The sequence below is a fragment of the Pleurodeles waltl genome, chromosome 10, assembly GCF_031143425.1.
Source record: "Pleurodeles waltl isolate 20211129_DDA chromosome 10, aPleWal1.hap1.20221129, whole genome shotgun sequence".
Classification (NCBI taxonomy): domain Eukaryota; kingdom Metazoa; phylum Chordata; class Amphibia; order Caudata; family Salamandridae; genus Pleurodeles; species Pleurodeles waltl.
This window is the reverse complement of record NC_090449.1, coordinates 20181477-20209048: the sequence shown is the minus strand read 5'-3', so window position 1 is coordinate 20209048 and position 27572 is coordinate 20181477. Positions and strand designations below refer to the sequence as shown.

Below are 27572 nucleotides of genomic sequence, written 5' to 3'. Positions count from 1 at the left end.
ACTTCCCAGGCAGGCTCTAGAAGGGAAGGTCGCACCAATCATGGGACATACCTGGGAAAATGCATAAGGAACCCCAGAAAGGTTATATCAGGACCAACTGTTAGAAGTGGTGAGACCTCTCACCAAGAGTGTGGAGATGGAAACTAGAGATAATGTAATCACCGTCAGCTAGGCTCAATTGTGTTCTGCCAATGAAGAGAAGATGATCCATTCCACCAAAAGTAAACCTAAAGTTTGAGGAGGGCGGGGGCTGGCTCGCTAAGAAGCTGTTGTGCAAGGATACAACATTTTCCTGGTAAAGAGAAGAGGGCCGGAGCTAGTGGCTCATGTACACATTTTTGATGGATAACATCCATATTTCGGACATCCTACTTCAAAGGAATAGGATGGTCAGGTTTGATCCAAAGGGCACATCACAGTTTCCATTTTCAAACTCTTTGGCAGACAGACGGGAGATACTACTCAGTTCGGAGAAGTTGTGAGGCAACTAGGATGGATCTGGTGGGGACAGAAACTCAATATGCTGCAATTTATTTCAGAGCTAATTCAGGAAGATTTGGCACTGCCAGCCATTTCTGCAGGGAATTCCCGCTGAATGATTTCCTCTGGGCGAACACCCACATGTATGTAATTTTTATGAGATTAGCGATACTCTGGATACCCTTGAGCCTAGGTATTTTTGTCTGTGGGATGTCAACTTCACGCTTAACCTTCTCTTCCAGAAAAGAAAAGGAGTTCCTGAAGATGAAGCAGCTGTCAGCCAAACTAGAAATGCTTCATCTCAGGCAAGTGTCAGAAGTGAGAGCCCTGGACATTAGTGGCAAAATGTTTATTTACTCCTGAGGAGACTGATAGTATGGCCATTTCTAATACCGCCTTCAAGATAACCCCAAACATTGTGGGGTCAGAAGCAAATGAGACATGGCAGCAGATTCCATACCGGTGGGTGAGCAACAACTTTGGACTGCCCTCAAAAGAAGGTAAGATGGGGTCTTCCCCCTAATGCAGAGGACTAGGATAAAGGTCTCCGTGGTCATGGCTTCTAAGCCTTTCTCAATAGTTGGTAGATTGGAAGATTTGAGTGCTACAGACTGGTCTGTTTCAGGCAAAGAAAAAGGAGGTGAAGTGTTCAGAGTGTAGCTGTGATCTTGGAAAATGTTGTTTGTGGATTTACTTCATATTGGCTACTGAGAAATAAAGTATAAACAAGTGGAACAGGGCTTTGATCCCACTAACCAATATCCAGCGTCCAGAGGTCTCCAAGCCGACAGCCACTCATTCCTCCATAAATCACCAGCCGGGATTTCTTGCTGTCCTTCTCAGTGTAGACCACAGCAGTGTGAGACTCCCGTGGTGGAGGCAAGATTCCATAAGTGATTGGTATGTCCCAAGAGGCCACACCAGACCCTGGTCTCAGCTCCAAAATGTATAAATCATTCAAGTACCTGTGAAAAAAATGTGCACACATTATAACATGGCAAAGACCAAAAAGAACAAACCCAAACTGAGAACTGCTACAATGAGCAGCTCTCGTCATTACACAGGCAACGGTATAATCAGAAAGGGGTAGCATGCTTCTTACCCTCAACAACACTTTCCTCTTCAGTTAGCCTGGTAAAGGAGACACAAAGTTCAACACTACCTGTGCCTTCTGCTGAATAAAAGGGCAAATGTGCAGTGAAGAGATGGATCGGATTTACAAATTGATAGCAATAAGGACCTGCGGTCATTTGTAATAAAGGGGTGACCCAGGTATGACAGGGAGCTTCGGTTTTGGCTAGGTTGTGAGTAGGTAACAAGTACTTTGTTACCAGCCAAACTCTCAACATTCTATCGAGAGAAATCAAAGTATGAAAGGTGTGGACGAATGGACAAAATGGAGAGGCACAGGTTTACACAAACCCAGCTCCCACCACTCAACTGGAACAAAGCTTATACTACCCAAAGGAACAACAATCAAGAATGGACCAGCTGTCACCCCTACCCAGAAACATGGTCAATAACAAAGGTGTTTTACCGTGGAATGTTGTTCTTCGGGTCCTCACTGTCGTTGGCCAGACCACCAAATAAATAACACTTGTTGCCAACTAAGGAGAAGCTGTGCCCCAGTCGAGGACATGGTGGCGGCCCATTCTTGGGGTTTTTTGCCTTCAGCTTCTTCCATTCCCATCTGCTCGCCTTAAAAAAAAAAAAAAAAAAAAAAAAAAAAAATACTAAAGAAACCAAACTGGAACTTTTATTAACAGTAGCAACGGAGAAGGCAAATGGTGGAAAGTGATTATGCACCTTGGGTGGTGCACAACTAGGTACATTCCAGGTACCTACCATACAAAACAGAGCAGTACCTAGTTAGCTCCTTTAATCCGTACGATAGTGTAAGCCCTGGTTATTATCTGCTCAACTCAATACATGCCTCATCCAGCGTACCGTTACCCTTCTCCCTTCCTCTAACAGTAATCCACCCCACACCTAACTCACTCCCTGCTGGTTTTTCACAGGCTTCCTTTTTGTTATCCACCAATGTACCAGATGTCCACAGATCTTCATCCAAACTGAAAGCCTGTTCCTTGGTCCCATTAACCATTACTCTCTGCCCTCACTTTCTTTGCCAATTGATTCTATATTTTTCTTTCAGCCTACAAGTAATCTGAGCACTTGGATAAAAATGAGCATTGGTCATTGCAGCAGAAGAGAAAACCATTGGGGTACATGACTAGGCCCGCAAAAAAAACAAAAAAACAAAAAAAAGGAAAATTATGCATACCTGCAGCTCAAATAGGTCGTTGCTGTACTTTCCATACTCCACCATCCCGCCAAACACCAGTAACCTGGTGCCATCGCACACAAAGCCATATGCTGCACATCCCGGAGGAATATCACCACGCACGGCTGGGATGAACCATTGGTTTGTAGCTGAAACAAAGCAATCATTACCTTTTTTTGTAGAACCTCTCCCCCACCAAACAATATACAAATCTTACAAAAAAAATGCCTTCAGCCAAAAGAATAAGCCAAATGTTAAGAAACCAACGAGCACTGCTTTTAAAAGCACAGATTAAGTCTCAGCTGTTTATATACACAAGTGGGCATGATACACGGAGGCACCGGAGAGGGTTAAAAAATTAAGAAAGGAAAGGAGTCAACAGCTATATTTTATGATCTCCTTTAAGAGACCAAATGCGTCACGGTGGACGTAGTAGTTCATATTGTAATCACATTAAAAAGGCGTAAGATACTAAATTTGCCAGTATGATCCAGAGATATCAAGCATACCAAACACTAGCTTTTTTCCCCTCAATGTGCCACCTAGGGCTGGCTTAAAAAAAATTACACTTTATTTCAACAAAAATACGCATATTCATCCCATTTACTCCCTGCCACCTCCAAGCCCATAAGGTTTTTATTGCAGCAGGACTACATTTGGTTTAGCAGTAACCATTCCAGTCTGACTTTTAGGGCTCCCAATGGAGCCAATCACCAGGGCAAGGCCTCTTAGCTAATCTAGGTCACCCGATTGCCAGATTAGGCCTCTATTGAATCTAGGCCGCTGATGAGTTTCTGTAGGAAAGTGCCCTCTTTCTGGGCATGGTACCCCCATTTTCTGCCTGTTGTCAGTGTGTTTGACTGTGTCTACCGGGATCGTGCTAACCAGAACCCAGTAGTTATGCTCTCTCCAGTAAACTGTACCCTTTTCTTCCCACAATTGGCATACTGGCCCCACCCACCTCCATGTTATTCCTTAGTATATGGTACCTAGGTATCCAGGGCACTGGGATCCAGGGGAGCCCTACGGGCTGCAGCAGTTATTCTGCTACCCATAGCGGGCCCATGCAAAGGGTTCCGCAGGCCTGCCATTGCAGTCTGCGTGAAACGGGTACATGCACCCATTTTCACTACAGGTCACTCACTGTAAGTCACCCCATATGGTAGGTCCTTTCAGCCCAGAGGGCAGGGGGCAGGTACCTGTGTGTGAGGGCAGCCCTGCACTAGCAGAGGTGCCCTCACAAACACTAGGGCCCATTTTCCTAGACTTTGTTAGTGCTGGGACACCATTTTACACGTGTACTGGACATAGGTCCCTCCCTATGTCCAGCTACAGAATAACTCCAAACCTGGGCAAGTTGGTATCAAACATGTCAGAATCATAGCCCAATACTGTTGCAAGTATGATTCCAGGCACCCTGGGGGATCCTTAGAGGACCCCCATCATTGCTACCACCAGTCTTACAAGGGTTTCCAGGCAGCCCAAGCTGCTGCCACCCCTCAGACAGGTTTCTGCCCTCCTGCTGCTTGAACAGCTCAAGCCCAGGAAGGGAGAATGAAAGATTTCCTTTAAGAGAGGACAGCTTTGCCATGGCTTGTTGGTGGAATTCTTGCACCAGCACCCGACTGCAATTCTTCCAGCGTGGGATGTTGTCTGCATCCCATAGTAACTCTTCACCGACTTCAGGGCTGCAGTGCTGACCTTCACATCACTGTTGACCTACTGCATCCACAACTGGGTGGGTAGTTGTTCCTATGCCTCCTGGACTGTGACTTCTGGACTTGGTCTCATTCTTCCACAGGTCTTCCTCCTCAAGAATCAACCGCTGGCTTCTTGCAGACTCGTCTGGATGTTGCATTTTCTTCTTTTACTTTCTTTGGGTGGCTTGGGGAAAATCTAGTAACTTACTCCTTTCCTCCTGGTCTCTAGGAGGCACTGTTGTACTTACCTTTGGGGGTTTCCTAAGTACCCCAGCTCCCCTCCAAACGTTCCATTTACCTAGGTGGGGGTGGTCCCGTGTTTGCATTCCATTTTTTTAGTATATAGTTTGGGCTTCCCAAAGAGTCACTATTGTCTAACTGCATTTGCAGTTTTCTATCACTTCTGTGCCTATTTCTGGTAACTAGTGTATATATTTAGTGCATTACTTACCTCCTATTGGAGGGCTGCCTCTCTAGTACTTTTGGTATGTCACAAAAATAAAGTATCTTTATTTTTGTAACACAGCGTTTTCTTTCATGTGTTTAAGTGACTACAGTGATATTGCATGAACTTTGCATGTCTCCCAGATAAGCTTTGGCTGCTCATCCACAACAACCTCTAGAGAGCCTGGCTTTTAGACGCTGCCTACACTACACTAATAGGGGATACCCGGAATAAGGTGTAAAGTATCCTAGGTATCCACCAAACACCAGGCAAGCTTCCTACACATACTATTCTGGAACTCACCCCAAAAGACAAAACGCGCTGCACTATAGCAAGCTCACCCCCTCGATCCACTCCCCCCACCCAAAAAAAAAAAAAAAAAAAAGCCTGCAGAAATGCAATCTGAAGCCATTCGACGACCAAACCCTCAGCATCCGAAAGCCACAAGGAACAAGCAGACTTCCTGCGGCAGTTGCAATAGCAAGGAAGCCCTTCGGAGAATGAAAATGACTAAGTTCTCCCTCACTAGAGGCGACGGATAAGGGCCATAGACTAACTTACAGGCATGAACTGAGTTTTTGTTCTCCGGTCGGCCCTTGTGACACTGTTGAAAGTGATCTATTAAGCTCACCACTCGGCAGGGTTCCACTGTCCCATCCAGATCTGTTGCAGAAATGGCGGACCTCCTGGATCACCAACCATGGTCTACCAGGAATGTTTCCTCCCAGCTCAGGGAGTATCAATGTTATGTTTCGTATTTCTTTCTTTCCCTGGCATCACATGCAATCTCGTTGGTTCACAACAAGTTTTTCTTCTCCGGGTCTCAGAAGCGGCTGAGTTACTCTTGGCCAGTCATTTCCTAGGATGCGTTCTGCAGATACGTGACAAAGTGACGGGGCAATTGCCTTTACTCCGGATTACCCTGTACACCAACACATTTACAGTTGCTACAGTTTATGCCACTGACCACAAACTATCATTTTTAGGTCGAGCATTTTTTCAACAGGTTGTAATATATTGAGGGTTTTAACCACGCCCATCACTAATTCGTTCCTGGGCTCGCCTTTCCAAAAAACCCTGAAGGTGTTGGTAAATCCTTTACATTTATCCTGCCCATAGGCTCTTTTGTTACTGCCTTGGAGACGGACCCTGCTACATGGATAGTTGCAAGATCGGCCAGATAGCTTTGTGTTGGCACACTATGTTTTCTTTTGCCTCGCTGCTTCGCTCATGGCGGTATGTTGTCTCATCGTCTTCCTTAGTTTCGGGCATCTTGCTCTTTCTGTGTGATGCATGCAGGGCTTTTTATTTATTTATTTTGCAGTTTTATGTACAGCGAACTCAACACGAAGGTAGTGGTGCGTGATTTTTTTTTGTAGTTTTATATAGCACTAACTCAATACAAAGGTATACAGCGCTTTACACGAGCTCCGGTTACATTACACAAGAACATTCATTTTTGGTGCCAAGGGGAGGTGAAGTGATTTACTCAGAATCGCAGGATGGCGAGCTGGCGCCGAGACTCGAACTGTATTCCCCAGCTCCAAAGTCAGCAACTCTGGCTGCTTACACCACATCCTCTCCCCTAGCGTTCTTGGTCTGGTACGTGCTGGGGAAGTCTCTAAATAACTAATTTTTTGTTTATATAGAGCTTGATAATACAGGTCCTGACATTTCATAGCGCTGCAAAGCAGGTGTCTTTTTTTAAATTCATTTTATTAAATTTTCAAACCAAGAGTATATAAAGTAAAACTGTGCACCCAGCAGGGACAGGCATATGTCCAGTGTGTGTCATTATACAATCACACTTTGAGACACTTACACATAAGCTATACATAAAAGAAGCATCTCATGTAAAGGGCAGCAGATGTGGGTTATAGGAGGTTGACATACATTATTTATCGTTTTCACTGAGAGGTCAAGGAGTCAAATAGCGGTGATTTCTAGGTTTCAGATATCTGCATGATGTGGGAGCCAGAGTCAACAAGTGGTGCCTCAAAGGCTGCTAAACGTCCTTCGGATGCGAACACAGGTGTCATTCTTAACAAAATCGATGTAATTCATTTGCATCTATCTTGCAGACATGAAGAGGTGAAAAAGCTAGGTCAGGATTGTAATCTGTGACATTCTTGCTCTGTCAAAAGCTCTGCAGTGGGTGCATTAACCAACTGACTTGTGTAGAGCTTAACACTAGGCAATAGCACATGCTCTTTAGTTCTATGCAAAAAGATGGCGAAAAGTGTCTCCAAAATGAAGGAAAAGTTGTGACTCCAGGCCCAAGCACTTCACAGCCGAAAATTTGATAGCAAAAAACATCTAGCCTTTGGATGCAAATTGGGCATCTTCAAATAGAGTTCAGTTAGTGCAAACTAAATACAAAGGTATTACATCACTTTACAGGAGCACCAGTTACATTACACAAGAAAACATTCATTTTTGGTAGCAAGGGATTAAGGGCCAGATGTGGCAACGGTTTAGCGACTCCTTTAAGGAAAACGGGTTGCACTTTGAAAAAAAAAAAACTGCTTTATTTAAAAGCAGTCACGGACATGGTGGTCTGCTGTTCCCAGCAGGCCACCATCCCCGTGAGTGCCCTGAATCGCTATGGGGTCGCAAATTGCGTCCCCATAGCGACTCGCAGAAGGTGTCTGAGACACCTTTCTGCATTCCAAATTGCGAGTCGCTGGGACTCGCAAATTGCAAGTCGCAATTTGGAACAATGCTACATCTGGCCCTAAGTGATTTGCCCAGAATCACAGGATGTTGAGCCGGCGCCAAGACTTGAACTGTGTTCCCCGGCTCCAAAGTCAGCAGCTCTGGCCCTTATGCCACATCATCTCCCCACACGTTTTGTCCGGTACATATTGGGGCAGTCTGGGAATAACTTGTTTTTTTAGTCTAGCGCTTGGTAATACAAGTTCTCCCATTTCAAAGCCCTGCAAAGGAGGTGACATTCTTAACAAAATCGCTATAATTCATTTGCAGTTAAGCTATTCCTTCTGTGATTCTCTTAGTATACAGTCAATGTTTTTAAAAGTTAGGCTGATATTGCCAGTGTAGAGGAATAATTCCTTTAAAAGTTTAACACAAATATATGGCTGCCTCCTTTTCTTAGCTCCTAACTCATTTGACCCTCTCATACTCTGGGTTAAACGCCACAAAGTGCCTCTTGATAGTTTGTTTGATGCTACAAAAGTTTAGATGAACACACTAGAAAGGGTTGCATCTCTGGGGTATCACTACTAGTCTTGTAGGGAGGAGGCAAAAACACTCCCAAGATGGCAGCCTTGTTGTGTCCTATCCCTCCTGCAGCCACAGGCCATACATCCACTACACACATAGATAAAAGACACTGTCATTTACAACGCCAATAGTACTAACTCTCAAACGTGAGACCTACTGCATTGCAAATGCTTGTTATTGGATGCTATAGGGAGGGTGTTGATATCCCCTGACTCGTACATTCTAATAGTTGGAGACTTTAGCTTAGTACCAGACATGCATGGACCAGTCAGCCCAGGATAGGCCAAACTGGGGAGTTTTCAGAGGCCAGCCTTCGCTGGATGCAGCAGGTGGGACTTTAGGATATTTGGCAGATAAAAGATCCCACTGACAGGGTACATACACACCCCCCATGCCCCTCCCCAGACATACCAGCAAAGGTATGCCTGCATAGATCCTTTCCTGACCTTCCGGCGCTTGTCAGCTGCTGTGATGGGGGTGGACTTGGGCAGAGCAGCCTTTTCTGACTATTCTATCTGTATAACTGTACACACCCCGTACCATCCAACACAGTCTAACACCTGGTGCCTGAACTCCAGTATACGTCAGTCACAGACAAAACTACTACAGTACTGCATGCATTCTTAGCTGTCAACACATACACACCCATTGCACTTCTATAGGGCTCCCTCAAGGCGGTCATGAGGCACTTTCATTGCCACCTCAACACAGCATAATAGAAATACGTCAGGCAAGAGACGGACACAACAGGAATGAGTGATGGAACTTGAGGAACAGCATGAATGCCCAGGCACCCATTAAGTGAGGCGTCATCTTACAGCAGCACATAGGATGCTCAAAGCATCAGACATGGACAGAGCTGAATATGCCTTAATGTGGGTCAAACAAACGTTTTATGGCAGGTTGTTTCTTAGCCCACAAATTGCAGGTACAAGCACTTAGACATTGGATAGCTGAAATAGGAACACCACAGGGATATGGGGTGTACCAAAGACTCGCAGATTGCTCAAGAATTTTAAAGCACCTATGCTGCATTGTACACCATGAAACCACTTAATGTGAAAGAGACTATCCAATACATTGCCACTCACCTGCTGACACAAAACTCAGATAAGGATGCTAAACAGATGGATCGTGACACCCAAGCAGCCAAGGTGCTAGCAACCAGAGAAGGTGCAAGAGCAAGAGGGTTTCCAAACCAACTTCTAGAAGTCCTTGAAATCTATACTCGCCCCTCCCCTGGCCCACCTGTACAATTCCTTGAGCATCTCTGGTACACTCACTGACTTCATGACAGATGCCATTATCACAGGGATACCCAAACCAGGGAAGGACCTGGTCCATTGTGCCTCGTATATATTTGCTGAATGTGGATGCCAAAATATGAAGAAGCATCCTGGCAGCCCGCCTGGCCACTTACATGCAGGGCTTAGTTGACCCCGACCAAGCGGGATTTATCCCCAAAGGAGGCTGCTGTGACCACACCAAGCGCCTATCTCATCTAATAGACCAATCCCACCGATCAGACATACATGCACTACTGCTATCAGTCGATGCTGAAAAAGCAGTTGATCGAGTTCACCGGCCATATCTGAAGAGGTGCTGGCCAAGACTTAGGGCTACACAAGGGATTCAGTCCCTGGACGTGCAGATCCATGCCACCCTAGAGAAAAACTGCAGGGACATTGATGGTTGGCTACTGGCCATGGCAAGGTCGGACTTGTGGTCCTGGGCAGGGGACTCTGTTGGATGGCGAGATTGGCAGTTGTGGAAATTACTATGCTGCCAAGATAATATATGTTATGCAGACACTGCCAACCCCATCCCCTGCACGTGTCCTGTGAAAACTGCAACAATTAACTGAGCAGTACGTTTAGGACTGCAAAAAAGCTAGATTGTCCAAGAAACAAGCGTACTGGCCCCAGAAGGAGTACAGCACTTGATGCATCACCACCAGGCAGCACAACTCCAATACATGGTCGGGTGGTCACAGTCAATGTCTTGAGAAGCACTGGTGCGTCAGATCAGGCCAGAGTCTGGATACATACTTGGAAAATACCATGGCTCTCTAAACCACAGACCAATGGGAGTCTGTCCCCCCAGGGAGTCTAGGTCCCTCCTGTACAACGGTGCCGAAAGGGACCAGAGCTTCCCCTGCCACGGATGCACCTTATTGGCTTGCTCCTTGGTAGAAATAACAGCCCACTTGCTCATTAAAGCTGTTCTCCCACAGGCTGCACTCTTGTTTCTTTTTAAGCCTCAAATAGGAACTGGACGTTCCTTTATTCTGGGATTAAAACAGGAGACCACATCACACATTACATGTGGTTAAACGTGGGCCAACATAATGGCGATCAAAACTACGGCCATCTTAACATTTTGCTTATGCCCAAATATGCCACCTCGCCTCCTTCCCCAATACACAAACCTCAAGCAAAAACGCATTGAAAGCCTCACAAAAATAAGAGAAGTGAAGTACTGTGCATCCTAATGACAAACCAACATCCTGGTGTCAAAAGGAGACAGTAGTAAACACAAAATAGGAGTACGGTAGGTACCCCCCTCCAACCACTTGAGGCCACCACTAACGGGGCCCGCCCCACATTTTTAAGACCTGTTCTATGGTACTAAATTAATCAGTGCATATTTCCCAAAAGAATTATGAACAAACGTGTCAGAATGAGGCCAACTGAAGGACAACTGCAACTTGCCTAATGCTGTTAGCAACGGTCTAGATAAACCAGATATTAATGCAGACGTGTACGGTGGTGTCTGTACAATCAGACTAGCATGTTTAGTGTTCTCTGGGCTCTCTTCGGAAAAATAAAAAATAAAATAAAAATGCAATGTAAAGAAATCATTGTTCAATATATCGCAAGTTGTATTTATCAAGAGCGCACTACCTCTGGCAAGGTGCTAAAGCTCTTTATTGTTAGATTAGTAATAAGTGATTTTCCCCCTGTGCACTCGATTATTGGTAGAGTATGAAGAGAATGGATTTGAAAAGGGGAAGTAGTAAGTTGTTTTTATTGAGTAGTAGCTGTGTGTGCCGATTAGTTAGGTGAACTGACTAAAAGCAGGGGCAAAGTTTGAGAAGGATGTTTGGGAGTTCATAGTAGTCAGAAAGATTTAAGATGAGCGAGTGAGAGGAAGGTGGGGACAAAGGATGAAGGCAGTATTTTTTCCAACAAAAACAAAATTAACTTATGTACAATACATTTGAGTGGAGTAACACCCAGCGTATATAAATAATCATAAGTACAGAGAAGCCACAATATACCTGGTATGATGTACGTAAGTATCTTGTCGAGTATACAAATATGGTGTTTAACAAAAATTCACATGTATGCACATATGTACAAACATGACAATTCTAAAAAGTAGCAGACATAAACCCATTGATTCATGTACCTATATGTACATGGAAGCAGCCATTTTGACAAGGTTTCGTACACGTCTAGTGGAGACATAACATTTTTCCCCCTTTCATAATGTATCTCCTTATAAGGTGAAGCAAAGTTTGATGTACAATGACATGCAGAATTACAACCTCCTCACCATATCGTGCGAAGCAGATACTGTTCTGCTGTGCATATAAGGAAGAGCCAGCTCGACTTCATTCTGAAGCCGACATGGTTGTCAGTAACTAATATTTGCTAGTGAATTCTATGGTTTGGCTGCTTGACTAGAAGATATTCCACCCATGTGTTTTTTTTATTTTTTATTTTATTCTGACAGGACTTTTTCAGGCCTAAGCCATGCTTAAGCTTTGCTGGTATGTATTTTCGTTTTTCTTCCATTAATCCTTCGCCATATATTCCTTTGGCGTAATACAATATCCTATCTATTTGGAAAACCTGTCGCAGGACGCCCACATCAATGCCACCAACTAGTTCCTGCAATCGCCAGAGAGGATAAATGTCAACAATGAAGACAAAGTACCTCCCTCAATGAAAGCCTTAACTGCAGGGTCTGGCTCAGTCTATGGTGTGGCACCCTATACTAAGTCCAGGCAACCCCTTAGTGATAGTGAATAGGTGTCCAGATAAGCTAAAACTTATCCAAGGGGAATGTAAAGCATGTGCAATGCCACAGCAGTCAGACAGTAACTCACTCACAAGAAAGAACAACACACGTGTTGCAAAAATAAATGGTACTTTATTACAGCACTGCTATTAGGCTAGCATTGGAATCTCTCTCTTTGGAGATATCTATGCATAATATGTACACAAAATAGCCATCAGAAATAGCATTAAAAAAACACAGGGCCCTGTGGAGGGCCTAAACCAAATAACAAAAAAGTGGAATATGAAATAGTGACACCAATCATGTTAGTGTGGAAGTTAGCTAGGGGCAGGTAGAAACACCAGTGGTCTGTACAGTAAGCGTCCCTGGCAACCAAGTGCAAGGTAATTACTCACCCAGTTGTCTCATAGGCTAACCGAGAGAGTAATAGTTGGATTTTGTGGAATTCAACACCCTTCACAGTGGACTCTGAGGAAACCAGTAGACAAGAGGATAGATGGAGAGTGTCCGTACCCCAGGATACCCAGAAGGCAGGAGTACCTACACCAGGGACCTGGATGCAAAGGGAAGAAGGGACTCTCTGAAGTCAGTGGATGCCTCAGATTGTGCAGGTGCTGTCACAAGCCGGGAACCAGATTGGTGGAATCCAAGGATGGATTCCAGGCATGGAGGACCTTAAAAGGAAGGGGACAGATTCCAGCACCCCTGGAGGTGCCCCAGTGGTGCAGGTGGCAATACCTACCCTCCTGAAGGTGAAGTTCCTGCAGGTCAGCGGAAGAAGAAGTCCAACGTAAGGATCCGGGAGCTGATAAAACTGCCCATTGACAGTTGCTGGATTGCAGGAGGGCCACCAACGAGCACTGGCAAATGCAAACAGGAGCTACAGAACAGTTCGAAAAGTTTAGAGACCAGCAAGGTTCAGGAGACTCCACCCAGGAGGAACAGTCAGGGCAGGCCCTCAGCATGCAGGAAGGCCAGCAGACGTCGATGGAGCCACCACGAGTGACCCACAGACGAAGGACACTGAGTCACAAGGAGACCTGACCAGCACACCAAAACAGAAGTCCCATGTCGCATGAGCTGCAGGACAGGGGATTTACTGTGTCTGCAGATCTCCTGGAGGAAAATTCAAAAAGCATTGGCAAGTGCAATAGTAGCAGTGCACAAGGGTTCCCGTTTAGGGGCAGGAGTAGGGGGCCACAGTCTCCCAAGTTGGCTACAAGACAAACAGGACCCAGAGGATGCCACAGACTTACCATCTGTGAAGCAGGATCTTCACATGTCCATGGATAGCAGCCGCCACCAACCTGCATGTGTTAACTCGAGCCGCCTGTGAATGCAGGGGAGTGGTTCCTTAACTCCATTTGAGAATCCTTCATGCTTCCAGGTGCAGAGTCCGTGTGACCCTGGAGGATGCACAGCCTTGGATGCTGAAGAATTCTTGAGAAACAAGGTCGTGGGAATGCTCCCACTGCAACAAGCAGACATGTTTTGGTTCCAAAGCATGCAAGCTGCAGTTCCAGTCAGGAGCAGAAGATGTCTTGCAGAGAGTTCCTTGGGGAGTCTTGCTCAACAAATTTGAGGATCCACTCATGGGGGAGCCTTTAAGGTACCTTAAAAGGGGGTTGGTCCCTCTCTGAAGTGCTCCACCTATCGGAGGAGGTTAGGGGAGTAATCTGCCTGGCCTAACCAGTCAGATCCTCTCAAGGGCCTCTGCCCATCTTGTTTCCAAAATGGCAGAATCCAGTGCACACCTGGTAGAGATCTGTGCACCTCCCTAAGGAAGGAGCTCGACAGAGGGGCAGTCACTCTACTGTCCTTTGTGTAGTTTTGTGCCAGAGTGGGAACCGGTGCAAACCAGATTATGCAAAAAGGGCACCAGATGTGCCCCCAAAGCAGTCTAGTTCTGCTCAGAGGCTACCATACCTCTCCCTTGCAATAAATTATTTGTTCTGCTTCTCCGGCCTGAGCCTAACTCACCAGCGGGAGGTCAGAACACTATCTTGGAGTCAGCAACATTGTGAGCTGGTAGCCAAACCCTGGAGGGCTGTATAGGCAGAACTGGGGGAATCAAAGGAACCCCCACAGTACATAGTATCCTGCAACTAACACTGGAATCGAGGTCAGTTGCATGATTCCAACATATTTGATACCAAACATGCCTAGATTCAGAGAAACCATTATGAAGTTGGATCACTCGTGTTGACGAGTGTCCACTGCATACCTTAAGATGGCTTCCCCGCACCTACAGAGACCAGGAATTGGCTTGGGTGTGTAGGGGCACCCTGCTTATGCAGGGGTACCCTCACACTTAGAGACATAGGCCCTTCAGCCCAATGGCAGGGTGTATCAGAGGGGTGACTTACAATGCAGTGGTTAGGTTTGATGGTGAAAGGGCACATGCACCCATTTCACACAAGTGGCAATGGCAGGCCTGCAGTCACAGTTTGCATAGGTTCCCATGGGTGGCATAAGAATCTGCAGCCCATGGGGTACGAATGCCCTGGGTACCTAAGTACCATATACTAGGGACTTGCACAGGTGCACCAGTATGCCAATTGTGAGTGTAAAAGGTTATCAGCAGCCAAATTTAGGGGAGCGTGCACTGTCACTGGGGTCCTGGTTAGCAGGATCCCGATTACAGTCTAAATATACTGACATCAGGCAAAAAGTGGGGGTAGCCATACTAGAAAGATTGCACTTTTCTACAATAAACAAACAGTCACAACGTTACCAGTGTGCCAAAAAGTGATCTTGCCACTTACCGGAATACTAACTGATCAAAGAATGGTTTACCACATCCAGGTGAAGTGAGTTGAATTTAATTCCTGAAAATAACTGGCAGAAATCAGATACCTTTATGACTACTACCTACACCTGTTTAATAACGAAGTACAGTTCAATTCGTTGGCAAAGAGGTCTTCAGGTTAGAGGCCAAGAAATTAAATTTTACATCTTACAGAGGACCAGATAAGATTTGCATAACACAAATCTAATAAATATTATGGGCCAGATGTAGCAAAGGGTTTTACCCATTCTGTGTCTATGGGAAAATTCGTTGGTACATATGGCCCTAAGTTTCATAGCTTTCCCAAACCTAATTCAGATTTTTTTTTTTTTTAAATAAGGAAATGTATTGTTATTTATTTGTGGTGTGTTGCATCTCTATTTATTCTGTCATTCCAGATCGGGAACAACCATATGCAAATCATTCTTGGCAATGGCAAAACAGTATAGACAAACCTATGCTGAGATGCCTCTGAATGAGTACATAACCATCTCTACACAATGGGTTTGGAGAGCATCAGTGATGCACAACTTGGATATCTACAGCACAATGAGCCAAAGAACCACGCCCAGGAATACCTGCATAATTTATAACACCACACTAACATACGCTTAACATTGCTTAATGTTGTTATCAAAAGCCACGGCCTGGCTATTCAGGGTGGATGGTCCGTTGTCGGGGTGGTGCAGAGATCAGACTCATGCTCAGGGTAATTTCAAGTGGCTAAGCTTTATTCAATTAATTTCATTTTTTTCCTACAAGAAGCAATTCGACATTCAGCTAATTGCAAGCCTGCATTCTAAAGGTTCTCCCCCCTACTGAATATGGCTCTGGACATACAAAGGGCTCACAAACTAATATATTTAGCTTAAATAAGCATTGGCAAAGTAAAGAGGTCTGGTGATGGCTGTCAGCCTACTGGCTTAATGTAAGCTTATTTTGTTATAGTCCTTTGTGTGAAAGAGTGATGTGAAAAAGGATTACATTTGTCAAATAAATGACAGTGAAACGTAGGTTATATTTTACACGAGGTTAGCTATATATACACTTTTAGGAGGGGTGAGAGTTGGAAGTTCCGATATACATCAATCTCTTGAATCTTCCAAGGATTTAATTTTTTCTTCACACCTAGAACAAGGTTCTTCATATAACTGAAGATGTTGGATGCCCACCACTCAAATTAATTTACAGTTACATCTTACAGACTCTAGTTCAGAGATGTATTTTTCTCTTTGCACCAAGAGCACGATTCTTAATATTACCGAAGGTGTTGGCTGACCACCACTCAAATGATTGCAGTTACATCTTACAGACCCAAATAATACGCCACGACCCCTAAACTCAACTCCGAGTCTCTTGCTACAAATTAGAACTCCTGTACTGCAAATTCTCATCCACATTCTCGCCGACTGACCCATGTCGTATCAGCGATGCATACAACACAGAGAAAGCCCATTTGAGGGACGGATATTACAGTCTGATGGTTCATACTATCCTTATCCAACAAACGATAAGATGAACACTTGACAAACAGAAATACTTGAGGTGCACCCCATAACTGGTTAATCACACAAGGCTTCAGACTCGACGCTCAATATAACGACGGCAGACTTGAACCCTCCCCAAATACTGCATTCTGTATGTTGTAGTATGGCCTACCCTACGGGTTCAGGGGCAGTGAACGGATAGAAGTGATTATTAGAGCAGTTAAAGGGATTAATTCACTTTTGAGTTTTGTATTCTTGCCTCCCCGCGAGTAGACCCACACTTAGGCGTCTGCTATTCCGGGATTAGAATTCAGAAGCCAAATAGAATAGTTATACCCAACGGAGTGGGTCGTTGATCCTATTCCGGGCTTTCACTGCTTCTTTGGTACCAAAGCATCACATAGAATGTCAATGAAGTAGCAACGTTTTAATAATGTGCCTGCTTTGTGCTCTAGCCTCTCGGCAACCTGAGACGAAAAGATAAGCGAGTATGTTTGAGACAGGATGGTGAAAATGCTCGCTTCCTAAGTGGTAAAGGCAACAGGAGGGCTTTTCAAAGTCCAAACCGGAATTGTGGAGTTACAACTATAAAGAAAGCAGCAGTCTGGTCTCCTAATCTTGAGGCTGGCCGTGCCAAGGGGCACATGCAGGCCCTCTCTGCTGACAGGCACGGCTGGACCCAAGCATCAAGAGCTTTGGTTTGGCGCCACAGGGGCCTCAGATGAGATGCACTGCGGGATCACTCTGGACATAGACTCGGCAGCGGCTGAAACCTGGAGCGCGAGCTCCCCCCTGAGGCCACTCGGAGCCCATCACGAGAACACCCCAGATCTCGCCCCCAGTTTTGTAGCAGGCGAGGGACTGCGCATCTACAGCAACCCCTTGGCACAGAATATGCGCACCCGGTGCAAAGTACACTATACAGGGGACATTAAACTGGGCACCGCAGAGATCTTTTTACAACAAGAAGGGGCAGGCAAGGCGAGCAACCCATCGGAGGGAACCAAGTAATACCTCTCCCCAAACTACGGAGTACACAAATCTTAAAGAGGTGTGCAAGAAGATTGCCTCGCACACAGAGCGAAACTAATCTTCACTCAGAAAGACATGCTGGGAGGAAAGAAAACGTACACAGGGAGTGATGAACCACACCAGTGACACGCTAAAAAGGGGCATTCTAGGGGCAGATAAAAGGTGCACACAGACACACACAATGCACCGGACTCCTTCAACGATGAACTGTCAGACACATACAGCAAGACTGGCTGCACGGCAATGGAAGACCCGACCGATCCACGAGCACAAGAACAGCAGAATGCCGCAAGCCCCATAGATGTACACAACACCAGCACGGAGAGCAGGGTACAAGTGCAGGCGACACTGCCACCTGGAATGGCAAGCTCGCACGGGGGGCATAGGCGCCCATGGCATTCTAGCGACAAGCACGCCGCCACTCGAGGCCAAGACAGCTGCCTGGAGAAGCAGGAGCACCTTTACTGCAAACATGCGCTGCAATCCTTCCAGTTACAAGGCCACCAACAAGACCCATGTGTACAAAGGCATCATCAGCCAACAAACAAGAGCCGGCTCACTCCCGAGAGCTCCAGCACAGTATAGATCTTCAAATAAGGTGCAAGCGCGAAGGAGCTACGAATAGCTGGGCCGGTCAACTGGCTCGCTGAAGAGCTCGAGTCCTACAGGGCAGGGCCATCCCTCCCAAGGGGCAGAACCGTTACCAAGAAGAATCCACGCACTCTCGCACAGCACAGAGCGTGAGCATCAGGGCAAACAGGAATCAGCCTGGGAAAGTTCGTGACAAGAGCTCCGTTTCCCCACAAAGGCACTAGAGGGAGACATCCGTCCGCTGTAACACATTTACAGCAGGAACTTCACTGTCAGTGTAAGTTAGAGCGATCACTATTTCAATTACGTTGGATCTGTCAAAAGAGGAAACATCTGGGTACAGGATGCCGCCAAGATCGCGTTGGCCGAGCAGAGGTACCTATGCAACAGCAATCAAGAGCATGCATACTAATCAGACAGAAAGAGTGCATCAAACACGAGTCAACATCTGAGTGCACTTCCGCTGGTGCAGACTGCAAGCCGTGCAACTGCAGGGGGCGGAGAGCGCCAGCACACGCGCGGGATTCAGTACCGCCGAGAGGACAGCATCTCCCTAGAACCGGAAGCGTCAAGCAGGATCATCCCCAACCAAGCCACCCCCAAACGCACCGTCGCAGCGGGCGGCCGTGAAAACAGTCCTAAAATAGAGGTGCAATAGGGGATTGAAAAAGCAAGCCCGCAGCGAGTTACAGTATACAAGCACACATGCAGGGGATCACGATTCGGGCTACAAGCAGGAAGATGTTTAAAACATGAACCCTTCTGCGAGAGCCCCATTGCAGAGCTGTATAGAAGCGCAGGGGCAACAGCCTAAGACACAACCTCCATCCCCACCACACAGAGGGTGACCAACCTACCCCAATGATGCTTAGTTACCCCCCCCCCCCCCACACACCCGACCCCCTTGCATAAGGGGGCGCTGCACTCACACCTCACCACTCCCACCCCAGTTAGATAACACTGCTCAGACCGGTCCCTGCCCGCTTCTCCCTCGCAAACTGCATTCTGGTCTCTGTAGTTTCACCTTCCCGTAAGGAGGGGCACTCACCGGTGTTGTACACGTGCAGCTCGTCAACGATCCCTTCGTTGCCTCCTCCGAACACCACGATGAGCTCCTTGATGGCCACTGCGCGGTGTCCGTGCCGGGGCCTGGGCACCGGGCCCGACCAGCCAACCACCCGCTTCCAGCGGGGCTGCAGGGCGTTGGAGGGGGGCTGGGAAGCGGGGGCGCCGGTGGCCGCAGGGGGGGTGGTGGCAGCCATTGCGGCCGAGGAGAGTAAACCGCAAATGTGGCTTAGTCAAACTGAGACAAAAAACGTGCAGAAAAGGGTTCAGACCGGGTGGGGGCTGCTCTTCGCTGGGGGGCTTAACGGGAGCACCGGAGGGGGTTGGTTTACAGGCCGGACATGGAGACTGTGGGAGCCGCCATCTTAGGAGAGAAGAGAAGCTGCCGCTGCCTTCCGCTGGTACCACCGCAACCGCTGCTCCAAGAGCGCAGAAGAGCGAGCTGCCGTATGTGGCCGGCTTCCTAGCTCGTTAACTCGGCCCGGCGCCCTGCCTGCGTGCCCCGGCCCCCGCTACTGCTCTCCTGTGTAGCTGAAGCCGCTGCCGCTGGGAGCCGCCATCTTGTGCTTGTCCATAGGAGCCGCCTCCAAAATGGCGGCGAGCAGGGCCGCCTCAACTCCCGCGCACCGGAGGAGGGGCCTGAGGCGCCGCTGCCTGCAGTAAACAGAGCTTCCCCAGCTCCGGTCACCAGAGCCGCTCTTCAGATCAGAAGCCGAACACTGCACTTCTGCTCACCAAACACCAGGGGAAGAGACGCTCTTTCACCAAAAGTGATCGAGAGGAGCGCTGTGCAGCCTCTTCACGCCCGCCTGGGAGCCGCCATCTTGTGCGTTTGTTACGGCAAACTCCACCCACCCTTCAAACTTTAAAAAAAGGGGGCGTGGACACCGGGAGGCAGGGCAGGCAAAACAAAGGAACTTGGCGTCTCCAAAGTGAAGAAAACACTCGCTGTGATTAAAGAAAAAAAAAAATGACAGCTCTGCCGAAGGGTGGTTCTTTGTCTCTTCTCAGCTCGCGCGCGCTACCGTACAGAGCGGGATCTCTTCAGGTCTCGCAGGGAGGCGCCATCTTGTGACCGTTAAGGGAAGTTTTTTTCAAATTACCACAATAAAAATCACCCTATTTTCCAAGTACGTATAAAGGCATGCTTTCAAAACGGCCCTTCTAGGTGTATCGTCCTCTATGGTTCTTTGCGAGAAAAGACGCTATGGCTTCTTCTATGGTTACGCCTGTTGTTTTCACGCCTGCCAGGGAGCAGCCATCTTGTCGTCTTGCCTCCTAGAAAATGGCGGCTACCTGGCACAGGAGTGTTAATGTCCCTTTATTTTTCTCTACTTGTATCACTCGCTGGCCGCGTGCTGTGCATCGGTTTCTGGAAGCTTTCTACCTCTGTCGTGCTGTACTCCAATGGCTGGGAAGACAAAACTGGCTGCATTTGCCTCTTCCGTCAGCGACTGCACGCCGGCCAGGAAGCCGCCATATTCCTTTTGCAGCCGTCGTTCTTCTCTGTTGAATACCAACAAAGATGGCGGCCCGCGGTTACTGGGGGGGAAGTGCCCGAATGTTTCTGTTGGACCATATAGTTCTTTACGGATCTTTAATTTATATAACGTGAAATTGCCTCTGACTGTACTGTTGCGTGGGACGGAAGTTGACTAGAAGCGACAGTTAGACCAATTTGGTTTAGTAGAAAGCGTCCATTTTTTCCCGCCTTTCTGCGTGGGGCGCCATCTTTGGTACTCCCCCACCTTTTCGGCTTCCAGCGCCAGTAATGGCGACAAATGCCCGGATATTGCCTTACGTGAATCCATGCGTGGCCACACACCACAACAATACAAATACAGTTAAACAATAGAGAAAACATTCACATCCTGGCTCATACATGACTGCCACGAGCAGTGTGCGCGTTTATAAGTGATGTGTTTTTAACGGCGACAGCTTTGGCTGTTGGTTTTGTGCTTGCCACCGGCCAATAAACAAGAATAGCGGCTACTCATGATGGAACATATGTAGCGCCTCGTACTCAGAATCTATAATGTGCACCACGCTTTAAAAGTATTCCATGGTTACGCCCCTAATTTAAATGTCATTTTAATTTTGCAGGGCACTGGCGATAACCGAGTGCACGGTCACATTTCGAGGTGGCGAAAATTCGAGGACTGGGGGAAGATTTTCAAGTTTGTTGTCACACATTATCAGCCTGTGTAAATTTTTATTACTATTTTTGGACGTCGCCTTTACAAAAATGGCGATTGTGTCCTGTGCGGACGATACAACGGACGCCATCTTTCAATGGGACACAGGCCAGAGTGACGCGAATGAATAGGTTCCTTCTACGTTAACAGTCTGCCCCGGCTCGTCTCGAGCGGGACCACAGCGTTCGGACTGAAAACATTCCGCGAGGAGAGGGCGCTGGTCTTGTCTATCCCCTATAACTGCCTCTGCGGCCGCTTCCAAGATGGCCGCTGCCACGTCTGTACGGACAAGGAGAGGCGGGGGCTTGGCTGCGCAGGGCTCGGGGAGAAGGCATCAGCGGACGCCAGGGAGCGGCCATCTTGTCTGTCCTTCTCTTTGTGCGCTCCGACAAAATGGAAGCGCCTTGCTGCACAGGGACCCTCTCCCACCCGCCTCCAGCTCCTCTCCGAACGCGCTGCTCCCCGAGTGATACCGCAAGAGTCCTGCTTTTAATCACGTTTTTATTATTATCGAGTGGTTCTGAAGCAAATCGCAATTAACAAAACACTATCGACATTCACGCTAGTGCAAGATAATAAACAAGGCAATAACTTATAATTTTGTGATTTATTCTTGTGCTTTTGTCTAGCAAGCATTCCCGGAGGGCGATGGGTCTACATGCTATTTAAAGAGATAGTAATGCAAGTTAATGCTAAACGTGTGTATGTAAATGTAAGGTGGGTGTGTGTGTGTGTGTATATATATATATATATATATATATATATATACACACACACACACACAAAAATAAAAAATAAATAAACGTGCTACAGCGTGGAAGGACAAATACATTTCCCTTGATTTTGGTATAAAAAATCTACACATTTGAAATGTCACCATGTATACGTTTTATATAAAACAAGAGTTTTGAAATAGAGAAAATTGCATAAATGCCGCAGATATGAATATTGAGTACCAAGATATAAACAGGTATGAAACTACAGTATTATGCAAAATTGGGGTAGCAGGGTAAGCTTCAGGGCAATACTTTGTACAATTAAGTCAGAGTGGCTTTGTTAGGGAGTGTAACACATGCCAGCAGACTGGATTTAGGCAGGGACGTCCTGGTTTTTGAAGGCAAAAATGGCTGTATTTTAGCTGTCTCCCGTCTGCAGTTGTTTGTTTCAATAGAAGTTAACCCCTTTGCTGCCAGGCCTTTTCACCATAGTTGCCAAGCCTTTTGTAATGAAGGCGGGAAGCAGCGTTGTGGTATTGCAGGTAAGCTTTATTTACCGAGCTCTCCTCTAACGCGGTGTCTTCTTCCCCTGTCAGCAAGCAACTGCCGGGAGGAAGAATCATCGCTAACATTCTAGGCTCGCGGCATCGATCGCACATCTAGCCGCAAGCCACATCATAACACATCCCCCACCGTTGACACCCACAAAAAGAACCACAAATAAATAACAGGAAAGAACTATAACAAAATAAGAGATAACAAGGTAAAAACAAAAGAAAATCTATACACAGAGTCATTACCCTAGCAATATGCTTTAAGTTACATAGTCATTCAAGAACCCTGGAGGTCTCCTACATCTAGTAGTCCTAGGAAACCCAACAGTTCTAGGTGACACAATACTTGGAACACAAGTAGAGGCTCCCATGGAATCTGAACAGGTATTAGGAGCATCAATAATCACCTCACTCCTGCCAACCGCGGCATCACCACTTCCACCACCAAACTATTTCCTCTCGCCACCACTAGGACCGTTCATATCTTCATCTTTCATCAACATATAACCACTACAATCATCACCCCTCCTTGCACATCCAACATCCAATGCAGAAGAAAATTTTGCGACACGCCTGAAATTCCAACGTTGGCCATTATCAAGCAAGACATGCCACTTGTGAACTTGATGAACTCTAAACGGACCTAAGAATTTGCTAAACCCCTGTCTCACTCTACCAGATTTGATTTTTACCCAATCACCTGGTTTATTTCTCTCATTGTCATCCCCTGTCTCATTGGCTGGGTCTCCATTGAATTCCTACCTCTCATATCAACAAACGGTACTCTGCCAGACGTTGTGTTTTCTGTGGTTCGATATCCCCACACCAATTCTGAGATCACCGAACCAGCATCCAAATCATTGACCACAGCCAATTGCAGACCACCCTTAATCATGCGATTAGCTCGTTCCACAATACCATTAGCACGAGGATTGTATAACGTTGTACGGGCGTGCCTTATGCCACACAAGTCTAAAAACCTTTCATCTCCACAGACGTTAATTGTGTACCATTATCGGTAATCAACACCGATGGAAATCCCTCCTCAGCTAAAATTTCTGTCAGTACACTTATGGTAGCAGATGTTGTAACCCCTCCCATAAACTTGACGATAAGCCATTTAGAGTACACATCCACCATAACCAAGGCAAAATTCCTTCCCCTGCTGATGCCAGACAAAGGTCCAATAAATCCAAGCAAACACTATGCCAAGGTTTGCCAGGGTCAGTTATGTTACCACTAACCGACTGCTCTCCCACTCTCAACCGTTTCTCACTCTGAATGCACTCAGAACATCTTTCCACCCATCTCACCACATCATCATCCATACCGGGCCACCAAAATTCCATTCTCAACCTTCTCTTGGTAATCGTTTGACCAAGATGACCCTCATGGGCAATATCAAACAAGCGTTTGCGCACCCCCACAGGCGGAACAACCCTGTCACCCCGCAGGATCATTCTTCCATCAACTTCAGAAAGCTCCTCCACAACCTTATTGAAAGGCCGTACAGATGCCGGGAGAGTACTGTCTCTCCTCCCACCTTTCCTTATTAAATCTACGACCCGCAACAAGACTTCATCTGCTTTCATAGCCAAATCCCAGTCAGTTTCTTTCACTGCTCCTTCACACCAATGCACAACCTCACTGACAGACGCAACGGCTCCCTCTTGTTCATGCTCCAATACATTGTCTCCATCTACTGTCTGCCACTCAAGAACCAGACGAGAAAGACAGTCCGCTTGCACATCCTTCCAACCAGGAATGTACTCAATCTTGTAATTAAATTCTTGCAAACGGGAAGCCAACCTAGCCAGTCTTGCTGACCCTTTACCAGTCCCATCTGGTGACAAAATCTTTAGCAATGGTTTATGATCAGAACGCAATGTGATGGTACTACCCCATATATATGTGCGAAAATACTCCACACCCCACGCCGCAGACAGAGTTTCACGCTCAATAACAGCATAATGTCTCTCAGCAGAAGACAAAGTCCGAGAAGCAAAGGCAACCGTCTTCTCCACAGACCCATGCATTTGAGATAAGACGGCCCCAATGCCCACAGCGCTTGCATCCACCGTGATTATTGTTCTTCTCTTTGTGTCAAAAGGCACTAGAATGCCAGCGTTGCATACATCATCCTTAATCAACTGAAAACTTTGGCATTGCTCTCCTCCCCAGACAAAACTAGCCCCTTTGCGCAAAAGTACTTTTAGGCATTCTGTCTTGCTAGCGAAGTTCTTGACAAATTTGAAATAGTACTCAATCAATCCCAAAAAAGATCGCAATTGGTCCTTGTCTTTGGGAGCTGGAGCCGACCTAATTGCCTCCAACAGGTCTTTCTTCGGCTTTACACCTTCTTGCGACAGTGAGTGACCAAGATACTCCACCTCTGTCATCAAGAATTGACATTTTTCACGGCGCAAAGTCAAATCAGATTGCAACAATCTGTCCAGTAGCATCTTCAGAGTTATATTATGGTTCTCAATAGTTTCACCAAACACTAGAATGTCATCTTGGAAAAACAGGATATTGTCCAACCCTCTGAAAATTTGGTTCATCATCCTTTGGAAAACACTGGCGGCAGACGCCAGACCGAACGGCATCCGAGTGAACTGAAATGTGCCCTCCATGGTGATGAAAGCAGTGAGGCCCTTAGAACCAGGATGAAGTCTAATCTGATGGTATGCGTGCTTCAAGTCCAATTTTGAAAAGTATTTAGCATCCTTCATTAGTAGAACCAATTCATTAATGTTTGGCAAGGGAAAATTGTCTGTAACAATATTCTGGTTTAACCCTCTCAAGTCTACACAGAACCTCAACTTCCCATCTCTCTTCTTAGAAATCACTACAGGTGACAACCATGCTGAGGCCTCCACTGGTTCAATTACCCCACTGTCTAGCATTTCATTCAAGAGCTCCTTTACACCCTCTCTTACAGAGATTGGAACCTTTCTAACCTTGTGCTGCACAGGAACAGCACCGGGCTTCAACCTAATCTCGTGAACATAGCCTCTCAACTCTCCCATCTCCTCTCTGAATACCCCTTTAGCCCCATTCAATATACCGGCAAGAGAAACATCTTCGATTGCAGCTATCTGACTAGGGGCACACGGATTGATGACTATGCGAAGATCGTATTGGTGTTGCCAACCCAAAATAGGCGGACCAGACTCTGCCACATACACTTTGCCTAGGATCTTTCTCCCCTTGAACCCTATTTCAGTGAGCATATAACCTATGATGTCTATCTGTTCACCCTGATACCCGCCAGGATTGATGTCCTTTGGCAATAGTCTTCTTGAAGGCCACATTTGGATAAATAAATCCTTAGGAACTATTGTATATAAGGAGCCAGAATCCACCATCAGTTCTACGGACACATTCTTAACAATAAATTCTGCCTTAGGTCTCTGCATCCTTTCTGCTCTCACCCCTGCCTCATCCAACCCAGAAACACACAACACCCTTCCGAATTTGTCACCAACGGACGCATCGCCTGAGGCATCACCAACCATGGCCACCTTCCCCTTTGAATACTCTTTTTCCCTACACACTCTCGCAAAATGCCCTTTGCGCCCGCACCTTCGGCACTCTTTCCCTAGGGCAAAGCAATTCTTGGACTCAGAAGTATGATACCTGCTCCCACGCTTGTTACACTTCCCCATTTTAGATCCACTAAGCCTTTCCCAGGACGATTTACTCGTCACAGCCACATCACCCTGAACAGAAGATACCTCTTCAGAGGCCTTAACTTCTCTCCTCTCCATTTGTTTCATACAAAACTCTGACTCCTCAACCACCTTCGCAATTTCTAAAGCATCCTTCAGCTTGGGGTCCTTCGTTGCCCACAATCTTTCCTGCATTTTCTTGCTCCTACACTGTACTATGAGCTGGTCCTGAATCAACTCCTCCGTCATCGCCCCAAATCTGCATTATACAGAAAGCTCTCTTAAACGAGTGACAAACTCGTCCACGGATTCACCATCCCTTTGAGGTTGTGTGTAAAACTTAAATCTTTGCACAACTACATTCTCAGTCTTGGCAAACCTTACTTCTAGTCTCCGCCTTGCTTCCAAAAATACATCATCTATGGGTTGACCAGAGTGATCAACAGCTTTAGGCAAGTACTTGAAGACATGCGGACCTTCATTGCCTAGGGAACTAAGTAAGATAGCTTTTTTTCTACTGGACGAGAATCCTAACCCATCTAAGGCTTCAAGATAATTATCGAATATGTCTATCCACTCCTCCCAAAGTATTGGCGGATTCCCAGGGTGCACCAAGAATAGAGGTGGAGAGTGCACAGCAGCGGGTGACAGATCCATTGTGTGAATCTGTGCTCAGTTTCTGAAAAACATAAATTTGGTATGAAGGTATGCTCACAAGAAACCCAAAAAACACAAAAATTAATGTTCCTCCAGGTATTTGTCAGGAGAAAAACAATGTAGCAAACAGCAGGTTACAGGTGTGCCTATCACCGTAGAAGACACTTGTACATGCAATGGTGAGCAGTCCGTCGTGGCCAGAATCTATTTTAAGTGGAGTTTTCCCAACTCTCTAAGATGGCCGCCACCACAAGAAGTAGTTCGTCATGGGCAAAATGTAATTGAAAGAGAGTATTCCCAACTCTCTAAGATGGCCGCCACCAGTTTACTAGGACGTCTGTGATGTCATTGCGACGTTGTCATGACAGCAAATCAGCAACACTCACGTGACCGAGGCCGATGCAGTTGTGTCTCCAAATCCAAGCCGGCCTGCAAACTGTAAATATTTTGGTTGGTGATGGATTCCAGGAATGGAACTACCCCTGGAAAGACATAAAACGCCAGTAGCTGGTGATAACGCCGCTCGTTATGCCGCGTCTGCGATCCCACAGCAAAACGATGTTCGTGACGTTCGCGGCATCCACGTCAAGAGGAAAGCGACCTGCTTGCTGACATCTCATCGGCAAAAATGTAATGAA

General features: G+C 46.5%; 1 protein-coding gene across 2 annotated transcripts in view; it reads right to left on the bottom strand.

Moving 5' to 3' along the window:
• The window catches only part of HCFC1 (host cell factor C1), a 97530-nt gene extending 77555 nt beyond the window's left edge, over window positions 1–19975 (bottom strand). For both annotated transcript variants that reach the window (XM_069209465.1, XM_069209466.1), the window contains exons 1-4: window positions 19125–19975; window positions 2765–2913; window positions 2018–2178; window positions 1237–1445 (exon numbers count right to left, since the gene is read on the bottom strand). In XM_069209465.1, the coding sequence (XP_069065566.1) occupies window positions 1237–1445; window positions 2018–2178; window positions 2765–2913; window positions 19125–19338 (733 nt within the window). In that variant the 5' untranslated portion in view covers window positions 19339–19975. The remainder of the gene's footprint in view (window positions 1–1236; window positions 1446–2017; window positions 2179–2764; window positions 2914–19124) is intronic.
• Between the last annotated feature and the right edge of the window lie 7597 nt (window positions 19976–27572).